This window comes from Phytophthora parasitica (genome assembly GCF_000247585.1).
Source record: "Phytophthora parasitica INRA-310 unplaced genomic scaffold supercont2.9, whole genome shotgun sequence".
Lineage (NCBI taxonomy): Eukaryota > Oomycota > Peronosporomycetes > Peronosporales > Peronosporaceae > Phytophthora > Phytophthora nicotianae.
The window spans coordinates 1,220,711-1,242,372 of record NW_008648995.1 but is presented as its reverse complement, the minus strand read 5'-3'; the positions used below and the strand labels follow the sequence as shown (position 1 = coordinate 1,242,372).

Below are 21,662 nucleotides of genomic sequence, written 5' to 3'. Positions count from 1 at the left end.
CTAGCACGAGAGATACTTCTTGAAGTGCAAGTATAGAGAGATTCAAGCTTGGCAGGCGCCTCTTTGGAGTGATCATGATAAGTACATGCACTCGCGGTTCCAAACCGGAATGAATGGCTGCATAGCATTGGGCAGCAGAAGTCTTGCCACTGACATCTCAGTGGACACGAGGAAGGGCACCGGAAGCTTCGGCAGTCAAGCGGAGCTGACATGAGTTGCCCTCGTGGCCGGTGGTCACGTCGCCGAGGCGCCAGGAACACGATACACGGCTACTATTCAAAAGACGGTGAACAATGCAAAGTGATGCCCATGCGGCCACAAACCAAGAAACGAGTATGCACTCTTCGACAGAGAGGAGTAAGGGTTGGCAATGCTGCTTCCACTTGAGTGTCCAGGAGCGCAGCGGCCAGTGACCTGCAATCGAGGAGCCATTTTGGAACGGAGACTTGAGGGTCCATCCATGTTGAAGTGTGTCCCATGGCGCGCAATCAGGACATCGATTAAACGATATGCTTTTGCAGGTATATATTGGTTATGAAGGGTTTTTAAACTTTGTTTTATTGCAAGTAGGATTTTGGAAACCAATGCCAGACGACAGGATATAAACTGACAAAGGCGGCGTAAGCAACTGCCTATGTTGTCGCCCTTGGGACAACTGCCATCATGGTGATGATCACCCTCAGTGTTCGCCGAGCTTCACCGAAGCTGCTGCTGTAACTTGTTTAACATTGCATGCACGACCACTACAAGTACACGAGCGTAGCGGTTCGAATACCTGCAAGGCACTAGCGATGCCGCTGTTATCGTCATTGGCGCCCGTTCGAAGGTGTGCCACTGCTGTCAAGGCAACGTCCGGTTCGGCGACGGCCCGGCCACGACGGGGACTTCAAGGGCTTCAACACAAACCTCGCATTCGATCTCGCTCCCGCACTCCCACTCTCGCTGACTGAGCTTTCAATGCAGCGGGTGACAAACCCGACGAGCTTATGCCGAAGACTCCGAAGACCTCGTCATGCAAATCCTGTCTATCGTCGTGTATGACTGCAATTTGGCTGCATTTCGTCTTCACGACTGGAAACTCGGCTGCGAAGCCGATGTAATATAGTAATCATCGTCTGTGTTTCCCAGTGGCTCACTACACGCCAGGTTTCCTCCGATACATCGAAGTGATCAAGTCGGGATCTGTGTGGACGGGCCTGGCCACGCACGTATCGCTTGTTCGACTCGCCGGTGATTGGCCGAAAAAAAGAGGGTTTCCTGGAAGTTGCAGCATACAAAAACAAGATAAAAAGCTGGTCTCCGTTTCACTATGGGCACCCAGAGTCCGCCCAGACGTCGGCTTTGATCTCCCCCAGTGCGGAATTTGCGACACAAAACGCAGAAGAATCGCGGCATCGAGAGACCAACAGCATCCACAATGGCCTCCGAGTACACGGTACGTCGCTGCAGCCACATCGGCGCTCCTATGCGGTGTAAAGGCTGACGTTCTAGTGTGTCTGTGTCCCTGTAGACGTGGAAGATCGATGAGGAGGTTAAGATCCGCATGACGGAGTCCGGCGCTGGCGCACGCCCCGCCATCACGGCCGCGCAGGCCTTCCAGAACACGCTGGCCAAGTACGGCTCGGCCAATGCGCTTCACTACAAGAAGGACGGCGAGTGGTACGTAGCTTAAGGGACACACTGGAAAGTATTCGGCTATTTTAACGCGTATGTATCTAATTCTGCAGGGCGTCGTACTCGTTCCAGCAATACTACGACAAGTGCTGCCAGTTCGCCAAGTCGCTGCTGCACGTCGGCCTTGAGCGGTACCAGGGCGTGAGTATCATCGGCTTTAACTCGCCCGAATGGGCCATCGCCGACGTCGGCGCCATCTTTGCCGGCGGTGTGGCTGCTGGTATCTACACGACGAACAACCCGAAGGCCTGCGAGTTCATTGCGCGACACTCGGACTCGGGTGTCGTCGTCTGTGACGGCATGAAGCAGCTGGAGAAGTTCCTGGCCATCGCAAAGGATCTCCCCAAGCTCAAGGCTCTTGTGATGTGGAACGACGTCGTGCCTGAGGGCATCCAGTCCCCCGTGCCTGTGTATTCGTTCGAGGACTTCATGGAACTCGGCAAGGACGTCAAGGACGAGACGCTGAAGGAGATCATGGACTCGCAGAAGCCCGGCAACTGCTGCACGCTCATCTACACGTCCGGCACGACGGGCGACCCCAAGGCCGTCATGATCTCGCACGACAACGTGGTCTGGACCATCCTGAGTGTGGTGGGCATGATCAAGCGCAACTTCAACCACCAGATGCACAACGGAGACCGTCTCGTGAGCTACCTGCCCATGTCCCACGTTGCTGCTCAGCTGATCGACATCTGGCTGCCCATTTGCGGCGGTCTGCAGATCTACTTCGCCCAGCCTGATGCTTTGAAGGGCTCGCTGGGTGTGACGCTCAAGGAAGTTCGTCCTACGTTCTTCTTCGGCGTGCCCCGCGTGTGGGAGAAGATCGCCGAGAAGATGTGGTCGATTGCGGCCCAGACGACGGGCATCAAGAAGCGTATTGCGGCCTGGGCGAAGGACAAGGCTGCTCAGAAGACAGCGCTGGCCCAGTACGGCAACTCTGGAGGCGCCCCGTGCGGTTTCGGCGTGGCAAACGCTGTTGTGCTCATGCGTGTGAAGGAGGCTCTGGGTCTGGACCAGTGCATTGCCAGCTTCAGCGGTGCGGCGCCTATTAGCAGGGAGGTTGTAGAGTACTTCGGTTCGCTGGATCTGCCTGTGTACGAGTTCTTCGGCCAGAGTGAGGCTTGTGGCCCACAGACGTGCAGCATGAACGGCAACTGGAAGATCAGCACGTGTGGCCGCACTATCGACGGCTCGGAGACGAAGGTGGTGCCTGAGACGCAGGAACTGATCTTCGGTGGTCGTAACATTATGATGGGATACCTCAAGGGCGAGCAGCAGACCAAGGACACTATTGACGAGGATGGCTGGCTGCACTCTGGTGACTGCGGTAAGATCGATGAGGACGGCTTCATGACGATTACCGGTCGTATCAAGGAGCTTCTGATCACTGCGGGTGGCGAGAACGTCCCTCCTGTCATCATTGAGGACACGATCAAGGAGGAACTCCCGCTGCTGTCGAATGTTATGGTAATCGGCGACCGTCGCAAGTTCCTGTCGGCTCTGTTCACGCTGCGTGTGACGGTGGACAAGGAAGGCCAGCCGACGGACACGCTGGATGAGAAGGCGCTCCACGTTATGAAGGAGATCGGCAGCTCGGCTACGACTGTGGCGGAGGCGCGTGCTGACGAGAAGGTGAAGGCGTATCTGGACGAAGGCCTGAAGCGCGCCAACGCTCGTGCCACGTCGCGTGCGCAGAATATCGCCAAGTACACTGTGCTGGACCACGACTTCTCCATCAACGGCAACGAACTGACGCCCACGCTCAAGCTGAAGCGCAAGGTCGTGTACGAGAAGTACGAGTCGGTCATCGAGAGCTTGTATGCGTAAGCGCAGCTCTTTCGATATCCTGAGCGCATGTATGGCTCGCGGATATTAAGTGTCTACTCCAGAGACCGACTGACACGCGTATGAACCAGCGACGCGTTGTAGCTGCATGTGAATTTCTTTTTTCTTCTAGGTAGCTTGCTTGTACTCACGATTAAGTAAAATGGAGTATAAGTTTCAAAACTTTAGCAAGGTGTTACGATACATGGACGGTAAGCATTATCTCCCTGAATTTTTGGGGAAAACGTGTCGGTCAACTGGTTAGATCTACGCGCGCTTGCTCTTCTGGCGTAGCTTGAGTTGCTGTTCCTGGAGCTGGTTGTTCTTCTGGATGGCGTCGTAGATGGCGATCAACATGATCACCACCGCCATCATGAGCACATGCGATACATTGAACTTGAAAGACGACGCCTTGCCTGCGCATGCCAGGGTTAAGTTAGCGCTCTACTTTCCTGAGTGCATCAATAGAAGCTCTCAAACATACCCAGCACTTGCTCCAGAGCGTAGCGCAACTTGTCGGCGTCTGTAGAGAGTATACAGCAAAGCGTTCGTTAGTTTGGATATGATCTTGACAGGTGACACGTTCTTAGCTTACAGGGCTTGAGCGATTGCACGGCCGGAATCGTCATGTAACTTTTGAGGTCTGATGATCAATCGGAGCTGTCAGTCGGTAATGAGAAAATCATACAAGCAGGATATACGCCTGACGCACTCATGGTGAGGAAGCGGAAGACGTTCTGAAAGTTGAAGAGCGCTAGGCCCGACAATAGCAGCAGCACAGGCGGCAAGAATAGCAGCTGCACAACACTCAGGTTGAGGATCATCGTGGCTTGTTCGAGAGCTATTGAAAGTGCCGACGGTATTGGGATCCCTTTAACCCCATTTAAGCGACATGTCACAATTTCTCAATTTAATGACATGTCGTTAATCTGATTTAGAAAGGTCACTTCAACTTGTCATTTGCCATCGCTCGCATCGGCAACGGCAGCAACTGAATCACCTGAATGACCGTAACTACAGTAATCACTGCTGTTCTGTCGCTCCAGCTTGAGTTGTTGACGTTGGGCTTGCTTCTCGACAAGACGCACATGGAGATTGTGCAGCAACATAACGTCCTGATTGCAAAGCTCCGACGTCTCGTGCGAGGCTTCAGGCTCTTACAGCATGAAATTGAAGTGAATGACGATAATGCTGGGCGACGCCGACGTGGCGAACGGTCTTATGAACTGCTAAATGACCAGTTCATCGAGACTGAGGCGGATATCGCGCGCGTTTGCCTTCGACGTCGCCAGTTCGAGAACCAAATGCTGCTCATCTTAATGATCTCGTGACACATCTTCGAAGCCTAATAGAGTCGATGGAGCGCTAGTGCTTCGAGAACGAACTGCGCGCGAGACCAACACGTCGATGTGTGGTGGACTGGTCGTAGCAGTTTTAAGTTTAAGCAAATGAAGTGAGATATTAAAATGCCTAGTGATTGCTCGCAGTCCAGTAGGTAGCTGATAAACTATCCCTTACATGTTGTCGCTTGATGTATTCTCGAGTTTTGGCTGACCAGCTCCTCCTGAATAAGGAATATATTACTACACTACTAAGGTACGCAAAAAAAGCGGTGATGGTTCGTGTGTAGACTACTATTACTCATTGTTTTTGCCGATGTTTTTGCCAGGACGGCAAAGCGCCCGCTAAGCACCGCTGGCCGCAAGCCTCGAACGAGGTGAATCGATAGAAATAGCTGCTCAGTAAAGTTGGGATTGTTTACTTGCTTTGAATATCGGTTGTGGTATGCAGTGCCGTGACAATTTGCAACTCGATCTCACGACATGCCACACCCGAGGAACTGAAGAGCTCTTCGACTGTCGAGTTGAACATATCTTGACGTTGGGACTAAGTTTTTCAATCTGGCCTGGTTGATAGGAATTTGAGCAGCTCAAGAGCTGAGATATCCGGGGTATTTTTAGTCCGGCTTTTGGTCTGACTTTGGTCCACCATCCACTCAAAAGTCTCATACAAACCACCATATGTTATTCGCGCGCGAAACCCCAACGCTCAAAATAGCAAGACATCGCCCAAGAGGCAGAACCCGCTGTATCGGAGATCATTCCTCGTCATGCAGACTCCGCAACGCGCCCGCGGGGAGGGTGACGGAGGAGGCGGGACGCCCATGACACCCACGCGCGACAACTCGACGCTTTTGCGCGAGCAGGAGGCTGAGCGAGAGCGTTTGCGCATGGACAATTTCAACCAGGCATTACGCATCAATTTCCTAGAGGAGCGACTGCTGCGCATGAAGCAGGGCACAGACTTCGCCAGCGAGGACCTCGAGAGCGAGCTTGCACAGCTGCGTATCACGCTGGAGGAGCGTGACCACGAGCTGCGGCAGCGCAACTTCAGTATGATCCGCGCCACGGAGGCCATCGATATGCTCAACGCACAGCTCCACGAGGCCCAAGCAGCGGCCGCTAGAGCCCGAGAGGAAGCACAAAAAGAAGCAGAGACCCTGCTGCATCAGCATCTCGAAGAAAGGGGCGGCGTAGACTCTGAAACAGCCGAGAGATGGCGAGTGGAGCTCGATACAGCGCTTCACAAGGAACAGCAGAGCCAACTGAAGATCCAGGAGCTGGAACCAGAGTTGCAGAGACAACGAGAAGCCGTAGTGACGCTAACTGCTCAGTTACAGGAGCTACAGGACGCTAGAACGCGAGACCAGAGAGAAATCGAGCTGCGTTCTCAGAGAGAACAGCAGAACTTGCAACAGGTCGAGATGGCCAACGTGAAGCTCTCAGCTGAGGCAGAACACTGGAAGGTTGTGAGTAAGCAGCGCGAAGAGCAGCTTACAGCGCTGCAACTACAGGTAGATACAATGAGACAGGACAAACAAGCGCTGGATGCTCGGTATCAGGCCAAACTCAAGAGGATGGAGGAGCAGGTTCAACATCAGATGGAGCAGCTGCAACGCGAGAGCGAAAACTACCGCGCAGAGCACACAAGACTACTGACGGATCGTGAGAAGACCCACTTTGACAAGGAGCGTCTTGCAATGGAGAACGAGAGCATTAAACAAGAGCGTGTTAGACTACAGACTGAGATTGAGGGTATGACGGAGGAGAGACAGCAACTTGCTGGTGATTTGGAGCGACTGCGTCTCCAGAATGTGAAACTATCTGCGGCCTGTGAAGAGCAGAGCAAGTCTCTCGACAGCTTTAGGAATGAGCGCGAGGCTGCGCTGGACACGATTCACCAGCTGGAGTCGGAGTTGCATCAGCGACGCAAGATGGAGAATGAACAGGACCTAACGGTTAAGACGTTGGAAAGTCGGTTAGAACATGCTGAGGCTGAGGCCCGCAGGATGAAGGAACAGTGTGATTTGGCCGAGTCTCGTTGCCAGCAGACGTCGAACGAACGGTTATTGGCGTTGGAGAAGGACCGACAAGCTATGGAAGAGGACAACCGCCGCCTTCGTGCCGAGTTGTCGGGCTTTCAGTTGGATCTTGAGGCTATGGAACGGAAGGTTCAGGACAGCGAGGAGAGGTTCTCTAACGAAGCTGCAAATGCGCTGGAGCAGCGTCACCACCTGTCTGCGTACGAACAGGAACTGGAGAGACAATCTGCTCAGCTGCAAGAGTATCAAAATCAACTGGCTGGATGTGAAGACGAATTGACTCGACGATCAGCTTGTGTGCAGGAACTAGAGCAGCAGTTAGCAGACGCGGTATCAGCCAGTTCATCGACTACCTCTGCAGCTCGACAGCAGCAGATGGAGTGGCAAAACCAGTTTGCTACGGAGAAGAGTGCGCTGCTACGACAGCTGGATGAAGAGCGTCGACGTGCCGATGAGGTCGAGCGAACGGTATCTACGTTGAAAGTTGAGAGCTTGGCAGCTCAACGAGAGCTGGAAGCTGTGGAAACGGAACTTCGCTCGCTTTTATCAAGTCGTAGCCGAGCATTTAGCGATGATCGGCAATCCGTGGTGAGTCTTGTGCGGGAGACCATCTCAGCTCTGAAAGATGAGTTCAAAGTGGAGGCTGCAGCGATGCAATCTCGCTGGAAACAGCAGCAGTCTATGGTGAATTCAAAGCTTGAGCGCGTGTCATCCCAGCTACGCGCCAGTCAAGCCAAAGTGGACGTTCTGCAACGTTCTTCCTTTCATGCGAAAGATGCGAAGCAGTCTCTGGAGAAGACCTGGTCTCTTCGGTATGAAGAACTGCGCTCGGAGAAGGAAGATGAGCGACGATCACTTGAAAAAGAGATCCACTATTTCCGAGCCAAAGCTGCAGAGGCAGAACAGGCGCTTACCCAGGCATCAAGCGACCTTGAAACTTTGAAGCAAGCCCAAGAGGGCTTACGTGAAGCTTCTGATCACGACTACCATGATCTTAAGGAGAGTAATCGCCTGTTGTATGAAGAAGTCCAGGAACGTCGACGGTCAGCTGAGCACGCTCGCAAGCAGTACATGCAGACAGTCCGAGAGAACAAGGAGCTGCTGAAGGCCATTGAGATGTACAAAGATGCCATCGCTGGACGCGACAAGGACATCGAGAAGTACAAATCCGCTGTGATGAAGCACACTCAGCAGCTGCAGCGACGTGTTGAGTTCGGCGAGGTGAAGCAGACGCTGCTGGAGCAACTGGAGCAGACCCAGTACATGATCACAGAGACGTATAAGCGATGGGAGGACAGTCCCATCGTTCGTGGTCCTGTAGTCGGCAGGGATGAGAGCTACGAGGCGGCAATTCTGCAGCTGGACGAGTACATTGGTCGGATGCAGTTGGTGTCGCAGCGGTGGGGAGAGTTCATGACCCAGTCTCAAGAACTACAGCGACGGTATGGCGATGCCTGGAAGTCTGCGTCTCGGGGATTTGATCATACAAAGAGTCAACCTCGCTGGGTGGACGACGTCGAGCGGAAGTGTTCTCGTCTTCTTACTGAAGCTGTGCGCGTCTCGGAGGCCATTCGTGATGTGGTCAACAACATCGCCGGTGTCCTGCAGAAGGAACGCGACGACAAGAAGCGTATCGAGAAGGAACGCATCGTTGCTGGGGACAACAACGCCTCGGTGAAGCGACGAGAAGGTAGGACTACCAAGTGGTCTTCCCTTGACGCTGATGTCTTCGACGAGCACCGACGTCGCAGTGCCAGCCAGCCGCAGTGCGAGAGTCCAGTCAAGCAGAACGGGTTCGACCACAACTCGAAGACTTCGACTGCTCGTCGTAGTGTGAATGACTTGTATCGCAACTCTCTGTCATCCTTAGGACGTGTGGGCATGAAGGTGCAAGACTTGGAGAAGGAGATCCGGAATGTCCGCGATTAAGCGTGTCTAAATATCCGTCATGCTGAACCTAGTTCCTGTCCAGGATACGGGTCAGTAATATAGTATAGTGCCGCTCGTACTCGACGAACAGATATGTACTCACTAGCCAACCATATTATTCAACAAAGCGGACCCCGTCAGCATCATTTTACCGCAGCACTATGGCTGTCATTCACGCTTACCTGATTAGCGCTCTCCTCCATTAGTTCCATGTCGTGTTACTAGCCCAGACAGCTCGTCCTTCCACGTTCTTTCCAGTAGAGCATATGCAGCATGCCATTTTGAGTGGCATTGCTCTTCTTTCACCTTCATCTCCACCGCTTCCTGGTAGAGTCTAGAAAGCGCAACAGTGTGCTCCTTCGCTTTTTGCTCCTTACGCTGCCGCAATGAATTCACTGCTGCGCGCAAACTCACCACCAATTCATCCTTGCCTTGACTCATTCTCGTCATATGCGCTATCTCCTCACGAAGCATGTCGACATCGCTCTTCTGTTGTTGCAGTATTTGCAAGTCACGTGCCTTTGACTTCTCCGCGATATCCATGCTTGTCCTGTAGTTCTCCTGCGCATACTGCAGCTCTTTACTCAGCGATTCGGCCGTTTCCCTTGTCAAACTCAGCCCCAATTCAAGCTCACGCGCTCGGCGTGTACTCTTCTGTACCACGCTCTCAAGCTCTGCACGTACAGCTTCTACGTCATTGGTTCTGAGAACAGATCGCCGCGTTTGTTCTGCCTCGCGAAGCTGCTCTTTCAGCATGTCGATGGCTTGAGTGGCTCGATTCATCGCCGCATCTTGTTCCGCCAGTAGCTGGTCACGTTCCCCAAGTGCACTGCGAAGCTGAGCCACTTCCACTTGCAACTCCTCACTCCCAAATACCGTATCGCCGTTGTTGAGACGGATGAGCTGCTCTTCCAGGAAATGGATGCGCATCTTGTGGTTGAAATTCTCCTGCTGTAGACGACTGTACTCGGTCGCTTGGTCTCGTAACGTCCAGCCTTCTGTGTACCCGTTGCCAGGCGTCTGCATAGCGGTGGATTGACCTGCAGATAAGAGCTCTCGGATGCGGAATCGCGCACTTCAACTTGAATGACAATCACTCTCGATTCAAATGATAGCCAAATCTTGTGGGTCACTTTAAATTGTAGTGATCAGCCAATCAGTGATGAATTTGAAAAAATCTATTGCCAAATTCTCATTAGCTTCTCTAATCGTCTTAAGCATTGTGTTTCATTTCGCGCAGCTTCTCGTAGCTGAGGAAGGAGATTACAGTGGATGGCAGCGCCTTGACGGCGTTCACGAACAAACCGCGATACAGCGAGCGTAGTCCCCGTACACCCCCGCCTTCCTCCGCTACAGATGCTCGTACACAGTGCCACGCACTTTCATACGTCGGGAACGCGAGCTCTGGATGCCACTTGGCGCCCTGCAGCTGCACACGTCGCCGAATAACGTCGAATGGGTACGAAATGCACTGTGACGCGAGCGACGCCGTGGTGGCGCACAGAATCTGACCAGGTACACTGGGATGGCCAAGCTGATTGCTCGTGTCTTCCGTGTCGTAGAGTACGAAAACTGGGCGTAATGATTCGTACAGAGCAAAGTTGCAGCCGATGTACGTGAAGACACCCAGACTCGCAGACACGAAGCCTCGATAGAACCCTCGCAGCCCTTCCTTGTCACTGATCGAGCGAGCGCAGTTCAGAATGCCACTCGAAGGACGGTTAGCGTTATAGTATTGCTGTACGGTCAGCCGGCCACGAATGACGTCCAGTGGGTAGAACAAGCAGTTGAGCGTCAATCCAGCGAGGCCTCCAACAGCGAGATTGGCCATACTGGCTGACACTCGCGGGTTATGTCCAAAAGGCGACGTAGACTCGGGAAGCATACGAGCAAGTTGCTCTTGGTAGACGTGACACAGAATAACCTTTGTAGGGACAGAAGGCACCACCCAGATACAGTGCGCGAGATTTCCACTGAACAAACTGCGTGGTCCGCTGAGCTTCACCATGTTCAGAAAGCCTCTCGTTAAGGACGTGTATGGACCCGTACCAGACAAAAGGTTCACGGTCGCTGCTGCAGACGTTGGCTTCGGAGTAGATAGCTGCATCAACATCTTCAAGCGCTCCAGAGGTGCACACACGGTACGTGCTAGGGCACCAGCCGCAATGGCAGCGGCAAACGACGTGATCTGCGCACTCAGTTGCTGTCTTCGTAGATTAGCGTTGATCGTATTGTACGCCTTGCTTCGAGTGTCTTCCATCTCCGGCTGCAGATATTCCCAGTCACCACCCGTAGGATTCTGACGAAGAGCTGAGATCCATCCAGATTTGAGATTTGCATCGAACGTGAGTCTTTCCTGGTCACGAGTCATATTAAGGTGGTCCCCACCGTGCGCTTGCAACTCAGCGGCTCGCCAAATGGTACGCAGCGCATCAATATCCGCCTTCAGAGCGGTCAGGAAAGTGCGGAATTCCTCCTTTGCCGCCGTCACGTCTTCGGATTGAGGGTGGTCGTCATCTTGATCACTTTGCGAGCGAACGTCCTCCACTTCGAACGCTGCTATTCCACGTACCAGGTCATCGTGAGTCACATATTGATCGCCAAGTTTATGTGCTGGCAAGTCGAACAAGCGCTCGTAGAACGCTAATTGACCAGGCGTCATTTGAACGGGTGTAGCCATCGAAGTCTTACTCGTGGATACCCACTGCTGAATGGCACGAGGGAGATCATTCAACTTGATTGCGGCTTGGTCTACATCGTCCTGATCGAAGAGCGATGCAGTCGGTACGCGAGTGTTCCCACCATCATACGAGTCTGTCATCGACTTCAACACACGGAAAACAGCTTCTGGAAGGAGTTGGTCGATGTTTGAAGCGCCTAATGCAATGTGGAAGTGAGCAAACTGGGAGAAATTGACGAGTCCGGATGAATCATTAAGCAAAAGTGCCAACGCCAGCTGGACTGCACGATCGTAAGCCTGCGGTGGTGGCAGCGATGCAGGATGTAACGCTGGTCTTCCAAGATCATCATCATCTTCGTCTTCGTTGGCACTATGTCTCACTAACTGCACCTGCTGTGGGTCAGTCAGCATTCGACGTAGATCTCGTTCAGTAGCAAAACTCTCGCTGGATCCAGAGACGACAGTAGTGCCCACTTTCTTGAACAGTTTGTGAAGTGCAGTAGAGCCACTGCGTGTGATCGTGAGGAAGCTGGCGCGATCCATACACCAGATCTTGGCATCTTCCAGCGCTTTCACTGAGGCGCCTCGACGGCTATTGTACAGCAACGCAGCTTCCCCGAAACTGGCACCACGACCAATGACTCGATCCACGAAAGGCTTGGTCGCTTTTGGTTTACGACGTGACACTTCACATCGACCGCTTTCAACCAGGTAGAAGTAGTCGCCTGGATCTCCTTGCCGTAAAATTGTCGTTCCAGCACGCACACTCAGTGGGAAACACTTGCGTACAGCCAGAGCTTTCGCTCGATCATCAAGTTCAGTAAATAATGGATGATCTTCCAATGCTTCAAGCAAGAATCGACGCTCTTCCAGTGATTGTTGACTACCTGGATGTCCCGCCAGGATCTCCCGGAACGTACGCTTGTCCAGTTGCCACAACACCACAGCTTCTTCATCACTCGAGTTGGTGGTGCTAGCCTGGATCGTAGCACGTCGCGGGGTGTCGTAGATCAGCGCTGATTCTCCAAATGCGTTACCAGGGCCATTTGTAGCCACATGGACACGTTCGTTCTTGCCTACGAGACTCGACGACGACTTGAACTCAGGCAGAGCGATCGTCTTGCGTTTACGTAACTGGATACGGCGTTGGAGCTCTGGATTCGGAGAATTCTCAGAGTCTGCTGCATGGAGAGCTGTCTGGGTCTTCAAGAGGTGGTCGTAGTCTACGAATACGTCGCAATCTCCACGTTCAATGATATAGAAGCAGTCACCAGGTGCTCCTTGGTAGAAAACCACTTCTCCTTTGGCCAGTACACGGCGTCGGAATTGTGACGCTGCTGATAAAAGTTCTGGCTCGCTCAGCGTGTGGAACAACTGATGGCGACGTAAGCAGTGCACAATAGCCGCCGTCTCTGAACCAGTACGCGGTCCTCTCTCCTTGGCTTCTTGTACTCGCGTCGCATATCTCTCCGTCATTTTATCCAGCTCTTTCCTCATGGAAATCTCCGGTAAAAAACTCGCTCCTTGCTGCAACTTCAGAAAATATCCACCATCGCGATCACTAAAGTGTTTGGGCAAATATGAGTTCGCAGACGGGTACGGTAGCAACAATCCCAAGTGCTGATACATCCCTGCCACCAATTGCGAGCAGAACATTTTGGTCGTCTTCACTGATTCTCCTTCCACTACTGCGTTCTCAAACACTGAGCGTTCCCTGCCTCTCAGTTCCGCTCCAAGTGCTTGATACCGTTCATTCACGGTCTCTCTCTCCTGCAATAGAGCTTTCTTCTCGAACACCGGCATCTTGTCTCTGTGTGCTAGCTCTGTATCCAGTCTCGCGAGCTCCTTCTTAGTAGCTACCAGAGCCGCGAAGATCCGTTCACGAGCGATCCTGGTAGGCACTGATACGCCGGCATTGAAGAATCTAGCGGGATTGTCCTCGTACGGAGCATTCAGACTGTTTAAAGCGAATTGCAGGGCCTTATTTTGTAGCTCTGACGTTCGATCCACCTGCAGTTTGCGCACTGCGACTTCGTGACCGCGACTGAGCAGCACGCGCGCCACTAGTGGACGTAGTTTGACGCCTGTGAGTGCTGCTTCCAACAGGAACAGCTCGTCTTCGGGCGACTTGGCGTTGGGAGCTAGTGACGGAGCCCGCACCACAACACCGTTGTGGTCCCATTGCGTTTGACCGAAGAACTTTGCGCACACGCAGATAGCGCCGCCGTAGAGTCCCATCGACGAGCATTTGCGGTCGAACAACACCACATCGCCCGTGTCCACATGAAGGTCGCGCAACAGTTGACGGACGTGCACTTCATCTTCGGATGGAGAGGCGTCCTGAGCGTCGTTGGGCCGCTCTGCAGATGCAGGAGACGACTCCATCGAGGCCATTGACACAAGGTGAACTTTCGATGACGAGGGGCATCGATGGGCTAGAAACGTAATTTTAGTTATTAGATGCTAAATTCAAGAAAATAAAACTTGTACTTGGAGGGATAACTTCTCGAGAACAAGCAATTGTAATGCCTTACCGTCCATTTAAACATTCTGCTGGCAAACATACTATTAACGATTTGATCACGAAGGTCTCCTTTGTTTTTTTTAATGCCAATGCTAGCGGTTTGGTTAGTATTTACCACCGACCATGAGCCTTGCGTCGCTCAAGCAATTGACGCGTCGACATGCGACCGAAGCGAACAACCACAGGACGTGGGGCCTCTCTTAGTCGATAGAGCACGCGGGACAGTCCAAGCCCGCTCACTTCCTGTCCGTTTACCGCCAGGATAACTACACCGCTTTGAATCTCTGGATATCTCTTGGCCTCGGATCCTTCGAAGCACTCCTTGACAATCGCGAATTGCTTGGTCTCGTCGGCGCCGAGCTTCATACCAATAGCTTGTTGCTTGAATACAATATCGAATACATTCTCCATCCCATCCAATGCGTTCTGCGGACGAGGAACCGAAGGAGACGGGACCGTCGGCACCTGGTGTACAGGACTCGAAGGAGCGGGGATACGCTGAGGCCCAACGTTGTCGTTTCTCGGGCGTGTAGGGTACGACGGCGAGTCCTCCAAGCTGCTGTCTGATCCTGAGTCTGAGAAGCCATTCGGGTCGTGCTCTGGTGGATATACAGGCGACGACGGCACTGTTACTCGTCGGACACCTGTTGGCTGTGGTCGTGACTTGTGGTCCTGGTCGTAATTGCCCGTGACGTACGTGTGTAGCAACGACAAGAAAGCGTCTTGATCCTGTTTCTGCTTGCGTTGAGCCGCACTCACTGGTGTACGCTTACCAATCAGCGTGAAGGCGTAGAGCTGCTGGAAGAAGAGACCATTGGACGAGTCGATCTTGTCGGATGAGAGCAAGCCGCCCGGATACGAGCGGAGCCACGGGAACATGACACTATTGTATGACGTGTCGGGTGTCTGTAGTAACGTACGGGCATCGATCACGTCCATGGCAGATATGCTACTGCCGATTGAGTCCTCCAGGTCGATTACCCGGCGAGTTGTGCGGTTAAATAGCACCTCCAGCTCGTCCTCCGGTGGCGTGTTCTTCTGACTGGAGCGCTGGATGTTCTTAGCCTGCATTAGCAGCCATTTGGCAGGCTGCCGCGGGTCACATGGGATGTCGTACGTCTGCGTGCGCACGAAGAGTCTGCAGGCATTCAGGAAGTATTAGTTAAAGATTTTCCTGGTTGGGTTGGAGACGCTTCCCCCTCGTTTCCTCAGCATTGTAGAGCGCCGAGGGGTGTGCGGGTGTCCTGTGTACATACCTGACGGTCAAGCTCTCGCCCATGGTGTCTGAATAGCGACCTGCTTCGCCTTGCCGCTCGGAATGGCAAATGAGCAGATGTGGGTAGCACTCCCAAGTGATTTTCGCCAAGAATGACTGCGTGTTTGTATGTTCAGAGAAAGAGACAATCCAATTGAGTGAAATTCTGTCATGCCGATCGAGAGGTCTGATTTGTTAGTGACAGTATAGAGGACTCAACATTGCGCTAAAATGTCGGAGCCATTTGTGCGATTGAGGAGGTTTTATTGCATGATAGACATTTTGTCACTTTTACGTGTCGGCGCACAACGGTTGTACGTAGTCTCGACGTGTCAATTTCCTCATTCTATCGGAGCCGGACGGTGATGTGTTGCTTTGCTCTTCAGATAAATTTTATCCGTTTGCGCGGGAGAGGTGTCTGTAAGTTACCAACTTGATAATGTATCTGCTTGTGGATGAAAAGGCGACGTCCACTCCATCTGCTTCGGCATTCACGAACTGACACTAGAGTGACAGCTCAACGCTGACCGGGTGAAGTCCACCATGCCAGCTATTTCCTATTAAGCGGATTGAATAGGATCTTGAAGCGAAGCGAGTCTGTTGATTCCCGCAAAGATGGAGGTGCTAGCCAACTTGATAACGTCTCCGTAGCGTTGACCGTATTGATCAATAGCTTGAGGTGCTGGTCAATTATTATACGCTGTTGAAGTATCCTGAAACTTCAACAGCCACTTTCATTTTCGAATTGACCAATCAGAAATGATTATCAATCGATAGATAGTCCTCTTTAGCGCTGCTAATTTAGCAATGCTGTGATCAAACCACGATATAAATGGCAACATGAAGGACTTGACCTGCTTGCTCCATTTCAAACTCATCATCAAGCTACGATGCTAGGAGGCGGTGGCTCGAACATCTTGCGGGGTGGCAAGCGCTCGTTCGAGTGCAAGACGCTTGTCGGGAACTTCGTGGAGGAGGCCTATCGCCCAGGCGCCGTGAAGGACGTTCGCGATGGAGGCGCCAACTACACCAGCAACACGCGCATTCAGATGCAGGAAGGAGCGCGTATCAAGGTGCAAGAGTTCGGTGCGGGACTACGCAACGTCAACGACACATCCAACTACAACTACAACGAGCTAGTTGGGGCGGACAAGACGAGAGGATCCGGGACGTGGCAATCGATTTCCCAGTCCTCGTACAGCAATTCTAGCAAGCCCACAGAGTTCGCTGCGCCGCGGGAAATGAAGGGGCGGACGATGCGGGGCGAGGAACTACAGAAGCACCGCGAGCGATGGAACAATGAAAGTGAAGCACTCGTCAAGATCCGCTACGTTACCGACGCCTCTGCATCCATGGACCCCATCGTCAAGCCACAATTCCGCAAAGAGCTTTGCAAACCGATTCAGCCCACATTCAAGTAGTTAGGCTAACAGCCTGTATGTACTTGAATACGAGGTCTATTTCCACTTTTCCATTGGGGTGCATATCTTGGTGAAAAGTCTTGAGTTCAACTAGTATTTCGAAGTTGTCATTGGCATCGCCACTACTTACGAAGTATTTGACAATTTGTTATCCCTCTCTACCACCAGCCACTAAGTCGACGAACTATGTGTCTTTTGTTGCGCATTCGTTATTTTCCCTACGTTATCATAGCCACACAAGTTTAGCAAACTTTGACATCAAACAAGTCCCACACTTTCCCCACTTACTCTCTTAAGTCAATGACCATAGCGCAGATGTTGTCCATGCTACCGCGTGCGTACGCTTCCTCCATTATACGTTGCGCTGCAGTCTGCGGGTCTTCGTATTTGAGCACTAACTGCGCCGCGTCGTCATTGGAGACGGTATCCCAGACTCCGTCACTGGCAAGGACGACATAGCGATCCTCCTCCGTTCGCGTAAACTGTTTCACTTCTGGCTCTGCAACAACAAACGGCTTGAGCATGCGGTCGCCAATAGCGCGGGACACAGCAAGGATGCCTTCAACGCGCCATACGCCCCAGAAGACGACCGATCCTCCTAACTCTTGAATCCGCCGACGTTCGTCCGGTCGATTAGGCTTATGATCTGATGTCAAAACGGACACCTTGCCACTACGATGCACCAAAACCGCTCGAGAATCACCTGTATGTGCCACGAAGATTTCGTTGCCCTGTGTAAGCACCACAACTGCCGTTGTTCCGTCCTCGGAATTCTTGCGGTTGGCAATCTGCAAATACTGTTGCATACATTACGAAACAGGCCTCAATACATAATCCAGATATTGCGATATCAATACAAATCCGCTAACCTCTTGATCTGTGCGTAGGAATCCGTTCTTCAGCGCTGCGGCCGGTTCCTTCGTGATGGACGGCTCTCGGATCACATTTTGACACATGGCCTGTACGCAATAACTACAGCAAATTTCATGAGTTACCACCACTCTGTTACAAAACTGTTTAGACATACTTTGCAGCGCCGTCGCCTCCGTGTCCGTCGAAGATGCCGTAGAAGCTTTGCTTCGGGTCTCCGTTCAGATCCGCCATGGCTGTGTGGCGGTCCTCCATGTACGGCCGTCTCCCCTGCATCTGCGAAACGCCGTAGCGATAATGCACGTGTGGATTGATGGGTGGACACGTCTGCACCTCGTACGGCGCCAAGCCGGCACGCCACGACGCGGCCACGTAGCGCAACACCAGCACGAGAAGCAGCAGCACCAGCGCCTGGCTCAAGAAGCTGCCGCGGAGCGTCTGCGCCATGGACTGCAGGCTTGCGAGGTCCAGCGACGCAGCCATAGGACGGAGGGGCTCAGAGACTCGGGAACCAGCTCGAAGGGCACACAGATCGAGTCAAGAGCGATCGCGTCGACGATGGCTGTTGAATTATGAGGTTGATAACTTGGTACAGCGTAATGGACCAATCATAAAATTTAGAGAGGATTTTGTCCAATGAAACGGAAGCATACCAGTCCGACCACTGTTTATTACCGTGAATGCTTCGCTGGATATTGGATCACGATGTTGAGAGGCCGTAGAGTACACGTAGTGATAATGTTCACGGTGACCATGCTCTCAATCGTTATTTGTTGGATTATATTGACTTGACATGAAAAATAGAGCTTCAGCCGAGGATCTTGTCGCCATAGGTGAGTACGAGAGCATGCTCTTGGTTCATGAATGACGAGCCAACGGTGAGCTTTGGCAGCAGTGTCTGAGCGCGGTCGTTTAGCAAGAAGGACGTGAGACGACCTGAGTCGATATCTACGGAACACAGGATGGCTGGGTGTGTCATTCGTAGGAAGAATCGCTGCGCGTAGAGACTGTAGCCTGACGCTGAAGCGAAGAGCCCCACGGTGGTAGACGGGAAGAAGTTTAAAACACCGTGAAACTCACGCACATACTGGACACCGACCGGTTTGCTCTCATTCTTGCACTGCGTCACCACCTCCACCGCCAGGTCTGGCAATGTCCACGAACCCTGGAATGCACCATCCACTGTTGGTGCCTACAGCGCTAAAACATACGCATATTGCAACGACTTGAAGCGGAATACCCACCTGGTGATCGATTCCTCCATCGCGAGACTGCCGTGTTGCCTGGAGTTCGCAGTTAAGTGATTCCATGAGCGTCACAACCTGCGCTTCGAATGCCAGGCCCTTCTCGCGGCTGGTATTAACTACGGACTGGACGTCCGAGATGTCTGGTGCACTAGAGAAACCCCGTTTCAAAGCTACTCTGTTTTTGACTCCTGGAAGTGCGCGTTGAGCCCTGGCGAGGAGGCAGCAGCGCCGCCATCTCGGCCTACCTTGCCATTGCATTGGACAATGAGGACCGCGATTCAGTGACAGGTGAATAGTGACATAGAACAACTTCAACTTTACTGCAACAAGCTCATGGGGAGGGGCTCAAAGTCTTACATTACACTGTATTATTTTATCTGTCGACCTGCTGCCTGCTGTGAGGCTCGTAATGCAAGCGGTAAAGAGTTATGTTAACTTCAATTTCAGTACTCCTTTCGGAAAGTGCATTGGCTCGGCCACTTCCTCTTGTTCGCGATGGAGCCCAGCCCCTCTACAAGCAGCAGCATGCTGCGTCTACCCAGTCGCTTCCAAGTTCATCTTGCCAAGTTGCACAAGCAAGAGGTGGAGATCCAGCAGCTGGAACGTGATAAACTCGAGCAAATGCAGCGTATCAGCGAGTTGGAAGATCAGGCGCAGCGTTCGAATCAACTGAGTGAAAAACAAGATGCTGTCATTTCCCAGCTACGCACTAAGCTCGCTGACCACGACGACGAAGACTTAAAAGCAGCTCACACCATCGACATGCTGACGCGGCAAGTGGAGAAGCTTCAAGTGGCCACGGCACGAGCAGAAGAGGCTCAGCGTGACGCGGAAGCAGACTATATACTTCGGCACTTTGTTGGAGACGACGATGGTGCCGGCACAGGCCCTTCGACACTGGAGGAGCTACAGTCTGAGCTGACGCGCGTGGCTTTTGCTGAACAGCAGAGTTCGCGTCGAGTTGGTGAGCTGGAAGCAGAATTGGCAGTACTCAGAGACGCGGCTAATGCCCTGAGTCGCGAGTTACAGGACTCGAAGGAGGCAAAACAAGATCTAGAGATTGAGTTGCAGAAAGCCATGAGTTCAAAGCGTGAATTCGAACAAGAGCTGGGACAGCTGAAGCATGGACAGGAGATGTCATTGCAGACGGAGGTCCAAATTGTCGAGGAAGGCGAACAGTGGAAATCGATGGCAAGTGTGTGTCAAAAACTGGCGACGACTTTGAGAGCGCAGGTGAAGACCCTGACGGATGATAAACAGAAGCTGGAGCACGCTATTAGTTGTTGTCAACGATCGGTAGACAACCGCCTGAAAACTCTTGAACAAGACCGGCAGAACAATGAAGCGGAAAATGCGCATCTTCGGACCGAGTTGGCTCGCCTGCGGCAGGACCGTAGAGCCATGGCGCTCCAATTCCGCAAACTTGAAGAAGAGAACGTTGACGATACGTTGGCGGTGGAAGAGCGAATGCAACTCACACAAGCGCAAGCGCGCCACATAGAACTTGCTACCCGAATCCAGGTGGTCGAGCAAAAGGTTTCATCGTCAGTCGATATGGCAGCTCACAGTCGGCTGCTCGTAGCGGAGAATAACGAACTCCTCCATCAACTGGAGAAAGAACGTTATCACTCGGAAGAGCTTGCCCGATCCAATGCCACGTTGAAAGCAGCGACAGAGACGGCAGTAAAGCAGCTCAAGGAAGTCGAAATCGAACTCCGCGCAATTAACAGCAGTCGTGATCCGAGTGATGAACAGCATGAGACGGTGGCTAGCTTGGCTAGACTGGTAATTACCGACCTTAAGAGGTACGTACGCTCTTGTGAACGGTGTTATCTTCATTTATAACCTGGTCGTGTCTGATGACTCAGACAGCAAGATGAATCTGTGGACGCCGCGGTGGCATCGATGCAGGTTTTTCATCTGACATCCTCGCTCGAAGAGCACTTGCATCATCTTCGCGCGCTGCGTGAAACCCAAGATATTTGTCCGACTTCAATCAGCAGGTAAGTAGCTTTCAGTATGGATAAGATTTGATTGTAACTTGGTTACTACACTTCATGTCCATGGGCTAGCAACCAATGATCCTGAAGCTGACGCTAGCGTTGCGGAGGAATACACAATCATTAAGATCAGTTACTTCTCTATCCCACGAATTTATGGCTATTTGACAATTTTCCCCCTAATTATATCTGTAGGTAGAATTTTGATGCACTGACACCCTTGTTCGAAAGCTTCCGGAATAACGGTTCTCCTCATCTTTTTTGTGTTGTGTTAACGGCAAGTAGAATGTAAATAACAGCGCAAGAGTGGCGCCAGATTGCAGCTCGATAAGTTTTTTTTTTTTCGTAATTCCACTCCAAAAAAGCCATATTAAATCGAACTTTAACCAGATGCTCCTTTTGGGTATCTCAATACATATCGCAAGCCAAACCGCTCACAATCGCGCGCAAGATCCCTAATTAGGCCTTCAAAGAAGTGAGGTTTTTTGTCCGTTAACATAACTGATAGCATATCATTCGAAAATTCCAGCCAATCATACATCAGGACGGATTTAATCGAATAACTAGTAAATAAATCCTACGATTTATGATACTCAAAAACCGGATCATTTATTGATTTTACAATCTGTGATGTGAGCGCTTTGTAGTCACTGCCTACAATACGCCTTGCGCGGAAGTACGAGGGATGATGGGTCATTTCGGAGGGCCCAGATCTGCTTGATGGCTGCCCGGCTTATGCGGAAGACCTTCACTGCTAGCGACACCGTGCCGTAACTGTAACGGGGTACATACCCCAAGTGTACCCAAGTTACATGAAGAGTGACCAAGTCACTCTTGTAATACCTGGTACATGGTA

The 21,662-nt window shown here is 52.1% G+C and overlaps 11 protein-coding genes across 13 annotated transcripts; 5 read left to right on the top strand and 6 right to left on the bottom strand.

Annotated features, from left to right (window-relative positions):
• The first annotated feature begins 1,251 nt into the window (after positions 1 to 1,251).
• PPTG_06442 (hypothetical protein) lies at positions 1,252 to 3,847 on the top strand. Its single transcript, XM_008900362.1, has 3 exons — positions 1,252 to 1,435; positions 1,511 to 1,659; positions 1,728 to 3,847. The coding sequence occupies exons 1-3, from the start codon at positions 1,418 to 1,420 to the stop codon at positions 3,499 to 3,501; spliced, it is 1,941 nt and encodes a 646-aa protein (XP_008898610.1). The 5' UTR covers positions 1,252 to 1,417; the 3' UTR covers positions 3,502 to 3,847.
• PPTG_06441 (hypothetical protein) lies at positions 3,595 to 4,373 on the bottom strand. The gene is made up of 4 exons (XM_008900361.1): positions 4,211 to 4,373; positions 4,094 to 4,141; positions 3,983 to 4,021; positions 3,595 to 3,914 (listed from the first exon to the last, which is right to left on the bottom strand). Exons 1-4 carry the CDS (start codon positions 4,320 to 4,322, stop codon positions 3,766 to 3,768), a joined length of 348 nt encoding a protein of 115 aa, XP_008898609.1. The 5' UTR covers positions 4,323 to 4,373; the 3' UTR covers positions 3,595 to 3,765.
• On the top strand, positions 4,339 to 4,971 carry PPTG_06440 (hypothetical protein). The gene has a single exon (XM_008900360.1). It carries the CDS (start codon positions 4,503 to 4,505, stop codon positions 4,827 to 4,829), a length of 327 nt encoding a protein of 108 aa, XP_008898608.1. The 5' UTR covers positions 4,339 to 4,502; the 3' UTR covers positions 4,830 to 4,971.
• Positions 4,972 to 5,529: 558 nt separating this feature from the next.
• Positions 5,530 to 8,967, top strand: PPTG_06439 (hypothetical protein). The gene has a single exon (XM_008900359.1). The coding sequence runs from the start codon at positions 5,609 to 5,611 to the stop codon at positions 8,807 to 8,809; it is 3,201 nt and encodes a 1,066-aa protein (XP_008898607.1). The 5' UTR covers positions 5,530 to 5,608; the 3' UTR covers positions 8,810 to 8,967.
• Positions 8,968 to 8,995: 28 nt separating this feature from the next.
• Positions 8,996 to 9,835, bottom strand: PPTG_06438 (hypothetical protein; the record flags this gene model as incomplete). Its single annotated transcript, XM_008900358.1, has 1 exon — positions 8,996 to 9,835. The coding sequence occupies one exon, from the start codon at positions 9,833 to 9,835 to the stop codon at positions 8,996 to 8,998; it is 840 nt and encodes a 279-aa protein (XP_008898606.1).
• Positions 9,836 to 9,972: 137 nt separating this feature from the next.
• On the bottom strand, positions 9,973 to 13,933 carry PPTG_06437 (hypothetical protein). The gene has a single exon (XM_008900357.1). The coding sequence runs from the start codon at positions 13,881 to 13,883 to the stop codon at positions 10,023 to 10,025; it is 3,861 nt and encodes a 1,286-aa protein (XP_008898605.1). The 5' UTR covers positions 13,884 to 13,933; the 3' UTR covers positions 9,973 to 10,022.
• Positions 13,911 to 15,382, bottom strand: PPTG_06436 (hypothetical protein). The gene is made up of 2 exons (XM_008900356.1): positions 15,270 to 15,382; positions 13,911 to 15,151 (listed from the first exon to the last, which is right to left on the bottom strand). Exons 1-2 carry the CDS (start codon positions 15,290 to 15,292, stop codon positions 14,125 to 14,127), a joined length of 1,050 nt encoding a protein of 349 aa, XP_008898604.1. The 5' UTR covers positions 15,293 to 15,382; the 3' UTR covers positions 13,911 to 14,124.
• Positions 15,383 to 16,114: 732 nt separating this feature from the next.
• PPTG_06434 (hypothetical protein) lies at positions 16,115 to 18,148 on the bottom strand. Of its 3 annotated transcripts, XM_008900354.1 has the most exons (4): positions 17,717 to 18,148; positions 17,559 to 17,661; positions 16,978 to 17,486; positions 16,115 to 16,907 (listed from the first exon to the last, which is right to left on the bottom strand). In XM_008900354.1, exons 1-4 carry the CDS (start codon positions 18,040 to 18,042, stop codon positions 16,874 to 16,876), a joined length of 972 nt encoding a protein of 323 aa, XP_008898602.1. In that variant the 5' UTR covers positions 18,043 to 18,148; the 3' UTR covers positions 16,115 to 16,873. The 3 variants fall into 3 exon arrangements, with proteins under 3 accessions (XP_008898602.1, XP_008898600.1, XP_008898601.1); XM_008900352.1 differs by having other exon boundaries at positions 17,559 to 18,148; XM_008900353.1 differs by having other exon boundaries at positions 16,115 to 17,486.
• On the top strand, positions 16,159 to 16,689 carry PPTG_06435 (hypothetical protein; the record flags this gene model as incomplete). The annotated part of the gene is made up of 1 exon (XM_008900355.1): positions 16,159 to 16,689. The coding sequence occupies one exon, from the start codon at positions 16,159 to 16,161 to the stop codon at positions 16,687 to 16,689; it is 531 nt and encodes a 176-aa protein (XP_008898603.1).
• A 98-nt stretch (positions 18,149 to 18,246) lies between the features above and the next one.
• Positions 18,247 to 19,090, bottom strand: PPTG_06433 (hypothetical protein). Its single transcript, XM_008900351.1, has 2 exons — positions 18,804 to 19,090; positions 18,247 to 18,724 (listed from the first exon to the last, which is right to left on the bottom strand). Exons 1-2 carry the CDS (start codon positions 19,062 to 19,064, stop codon positions 18,368 to 18,370), a joined length of 618 nt encoding a protein of 205 aa, XP_008898599.1. The 5' UTR covers positions 19,065 to 19,090; the 3' UTR covers positions 18,247 to 18,367.
• Positions 19,091 to 19,301: 211 nt separating this feature from the next.
• PPTG_06432 (hypothetical protein) lies at positions 19,302 to 20,888 on the top strand (the record flags this gene model as incomplete). The annotated part of the gene is made up of 3 exons (XM_008900350.1): positions 19,302 to 20,611; positions 20,675 to 20,809; positions 20,879 to 20,888. The coding sequence occupies 3 exons, from the start codon at positions 19,302 to 19,304 to the stop codon at positions 20,886 to 20,888; spliced, it is 1,455 nt and encodes a 484-aa protein (XP_008898598.1).
• Between the last annotated feature and the right edge of the window lie 774 nt (positions 20,889 to 21,662).

What these genes read in the sequence shown, in the direction of transcription:
- PPTG_06442 (XM_008900362.1), top strand. An exon ending in TACAAGAAGGACGGCGAGTG is followed by an intron (nt 1,660 to 1,727) that starts GTACGTAGCTTA and finishes CTAATTCTGCAG; the next exon opens with GGCGTCGTACTCGTTCCAGC.
- PPTG_06441 (XM_008900361.1), bottom strand. Translation starts at nt 4,322, where the DNA reads ATGATCCTCAACCTGAGTGTTGTGCAGCTGCTATTCTTGCCGCCTGTG. An exon ending in CTTCCGCTTCCTCACCATGA is followed by an intron (nt 4,142 to 4,210) that starts GTGCGTCAGGCG and finishes ATTGATCATCAG; the next exon opens with ACCTCAAAAGTTACATGACG. An exon ending in CGCTCTGGAGCAAGTGCTGG is followed by an intron (nt 3,915 to 3,982) that starts GTATGTTTGAGA and finishes TGGCATGCGCAG; the next exon opens with GCAAGGCGTCGTCTTTCAAG.
- PPTG_06440 (XM_008900360.1), top strand. Translation starts at nt 4,503, where the DNA reads ATGACCGTAACTACAGTAATCACTGCTGTTCTGTCGCTCCAGCTTGAG.
- PPTG_06439 (XM_008900359.1), top strand. Translation starts at nt 5,609, where the DNA reads ATGCAGACTCCGCAACGCGCCCGCGGGGAGGGTGACGGAGGAGGCGGG.
- PPTG_06437 (XM_008900357.1), bottom strand. Translation starts at nt 13,883, where the DNA reads ATGGCCTCGATGGAGTCGTCTCCTGCATCTGCAGAGCGGCCCAACGAC.
- PPTG_06436 (XM_008900356.1), bottom strand. Translation starts at nt 15,292, where the DNA reads ATGGGCGAGAGCTTGACCGTCAG. An exon ending in GGCGAGAGCTTGACCGTCAG is followed by an intron (nt 15,152 to 15,269) that starts GTATGTACACAG and finishes GAATGCCTGCAG; the next exon opens with ACTCTTCGTGCGCACGCAGA.
- PPTG_06434 (XM_008900354.1), bottom strand. Translation starts at nt 18,042, where the DNA reads ATGGCTGCGTCGCTGGACCTCGCAAGCCTGCAGTCCATGGCGCAGACG. An exon ending in GGAGGCGACGGCGCTGCAAA is followed by an intron (nt 17,662 to 17,716) that starts GTATGTCTAAAC and finishes AATTTGCTGTAG; the next exon opens with TTATTGCGTACAGGCCATGT. An exon ending in ATGGTCATTGACTTAAGAGA is followed by an intron (nt 16,908 to 16,977) that starts GTAAGTGGGGAA and finishes ATGATAACGTAG; the next exon opens with GGAAAATAACGAATGCGCAA.
- PPTG_06433 (XM_008900351.1), bottom strand. Translation starts at nt 19,064, where the DNA reads ATGCAATGGCAAGGTAGGCCGAGATGGCGGCGCTGCTGCCTCCTCGCC. An exon ending in ATGGAGGAATCGATCACCAG is followed by an intron (nt 18,725 to 18,803) that starts GTGGGTATTCCG and finishes GGTGCATTCCAG; the next exon opens with GGTTCGTGGACATTGCCAGA.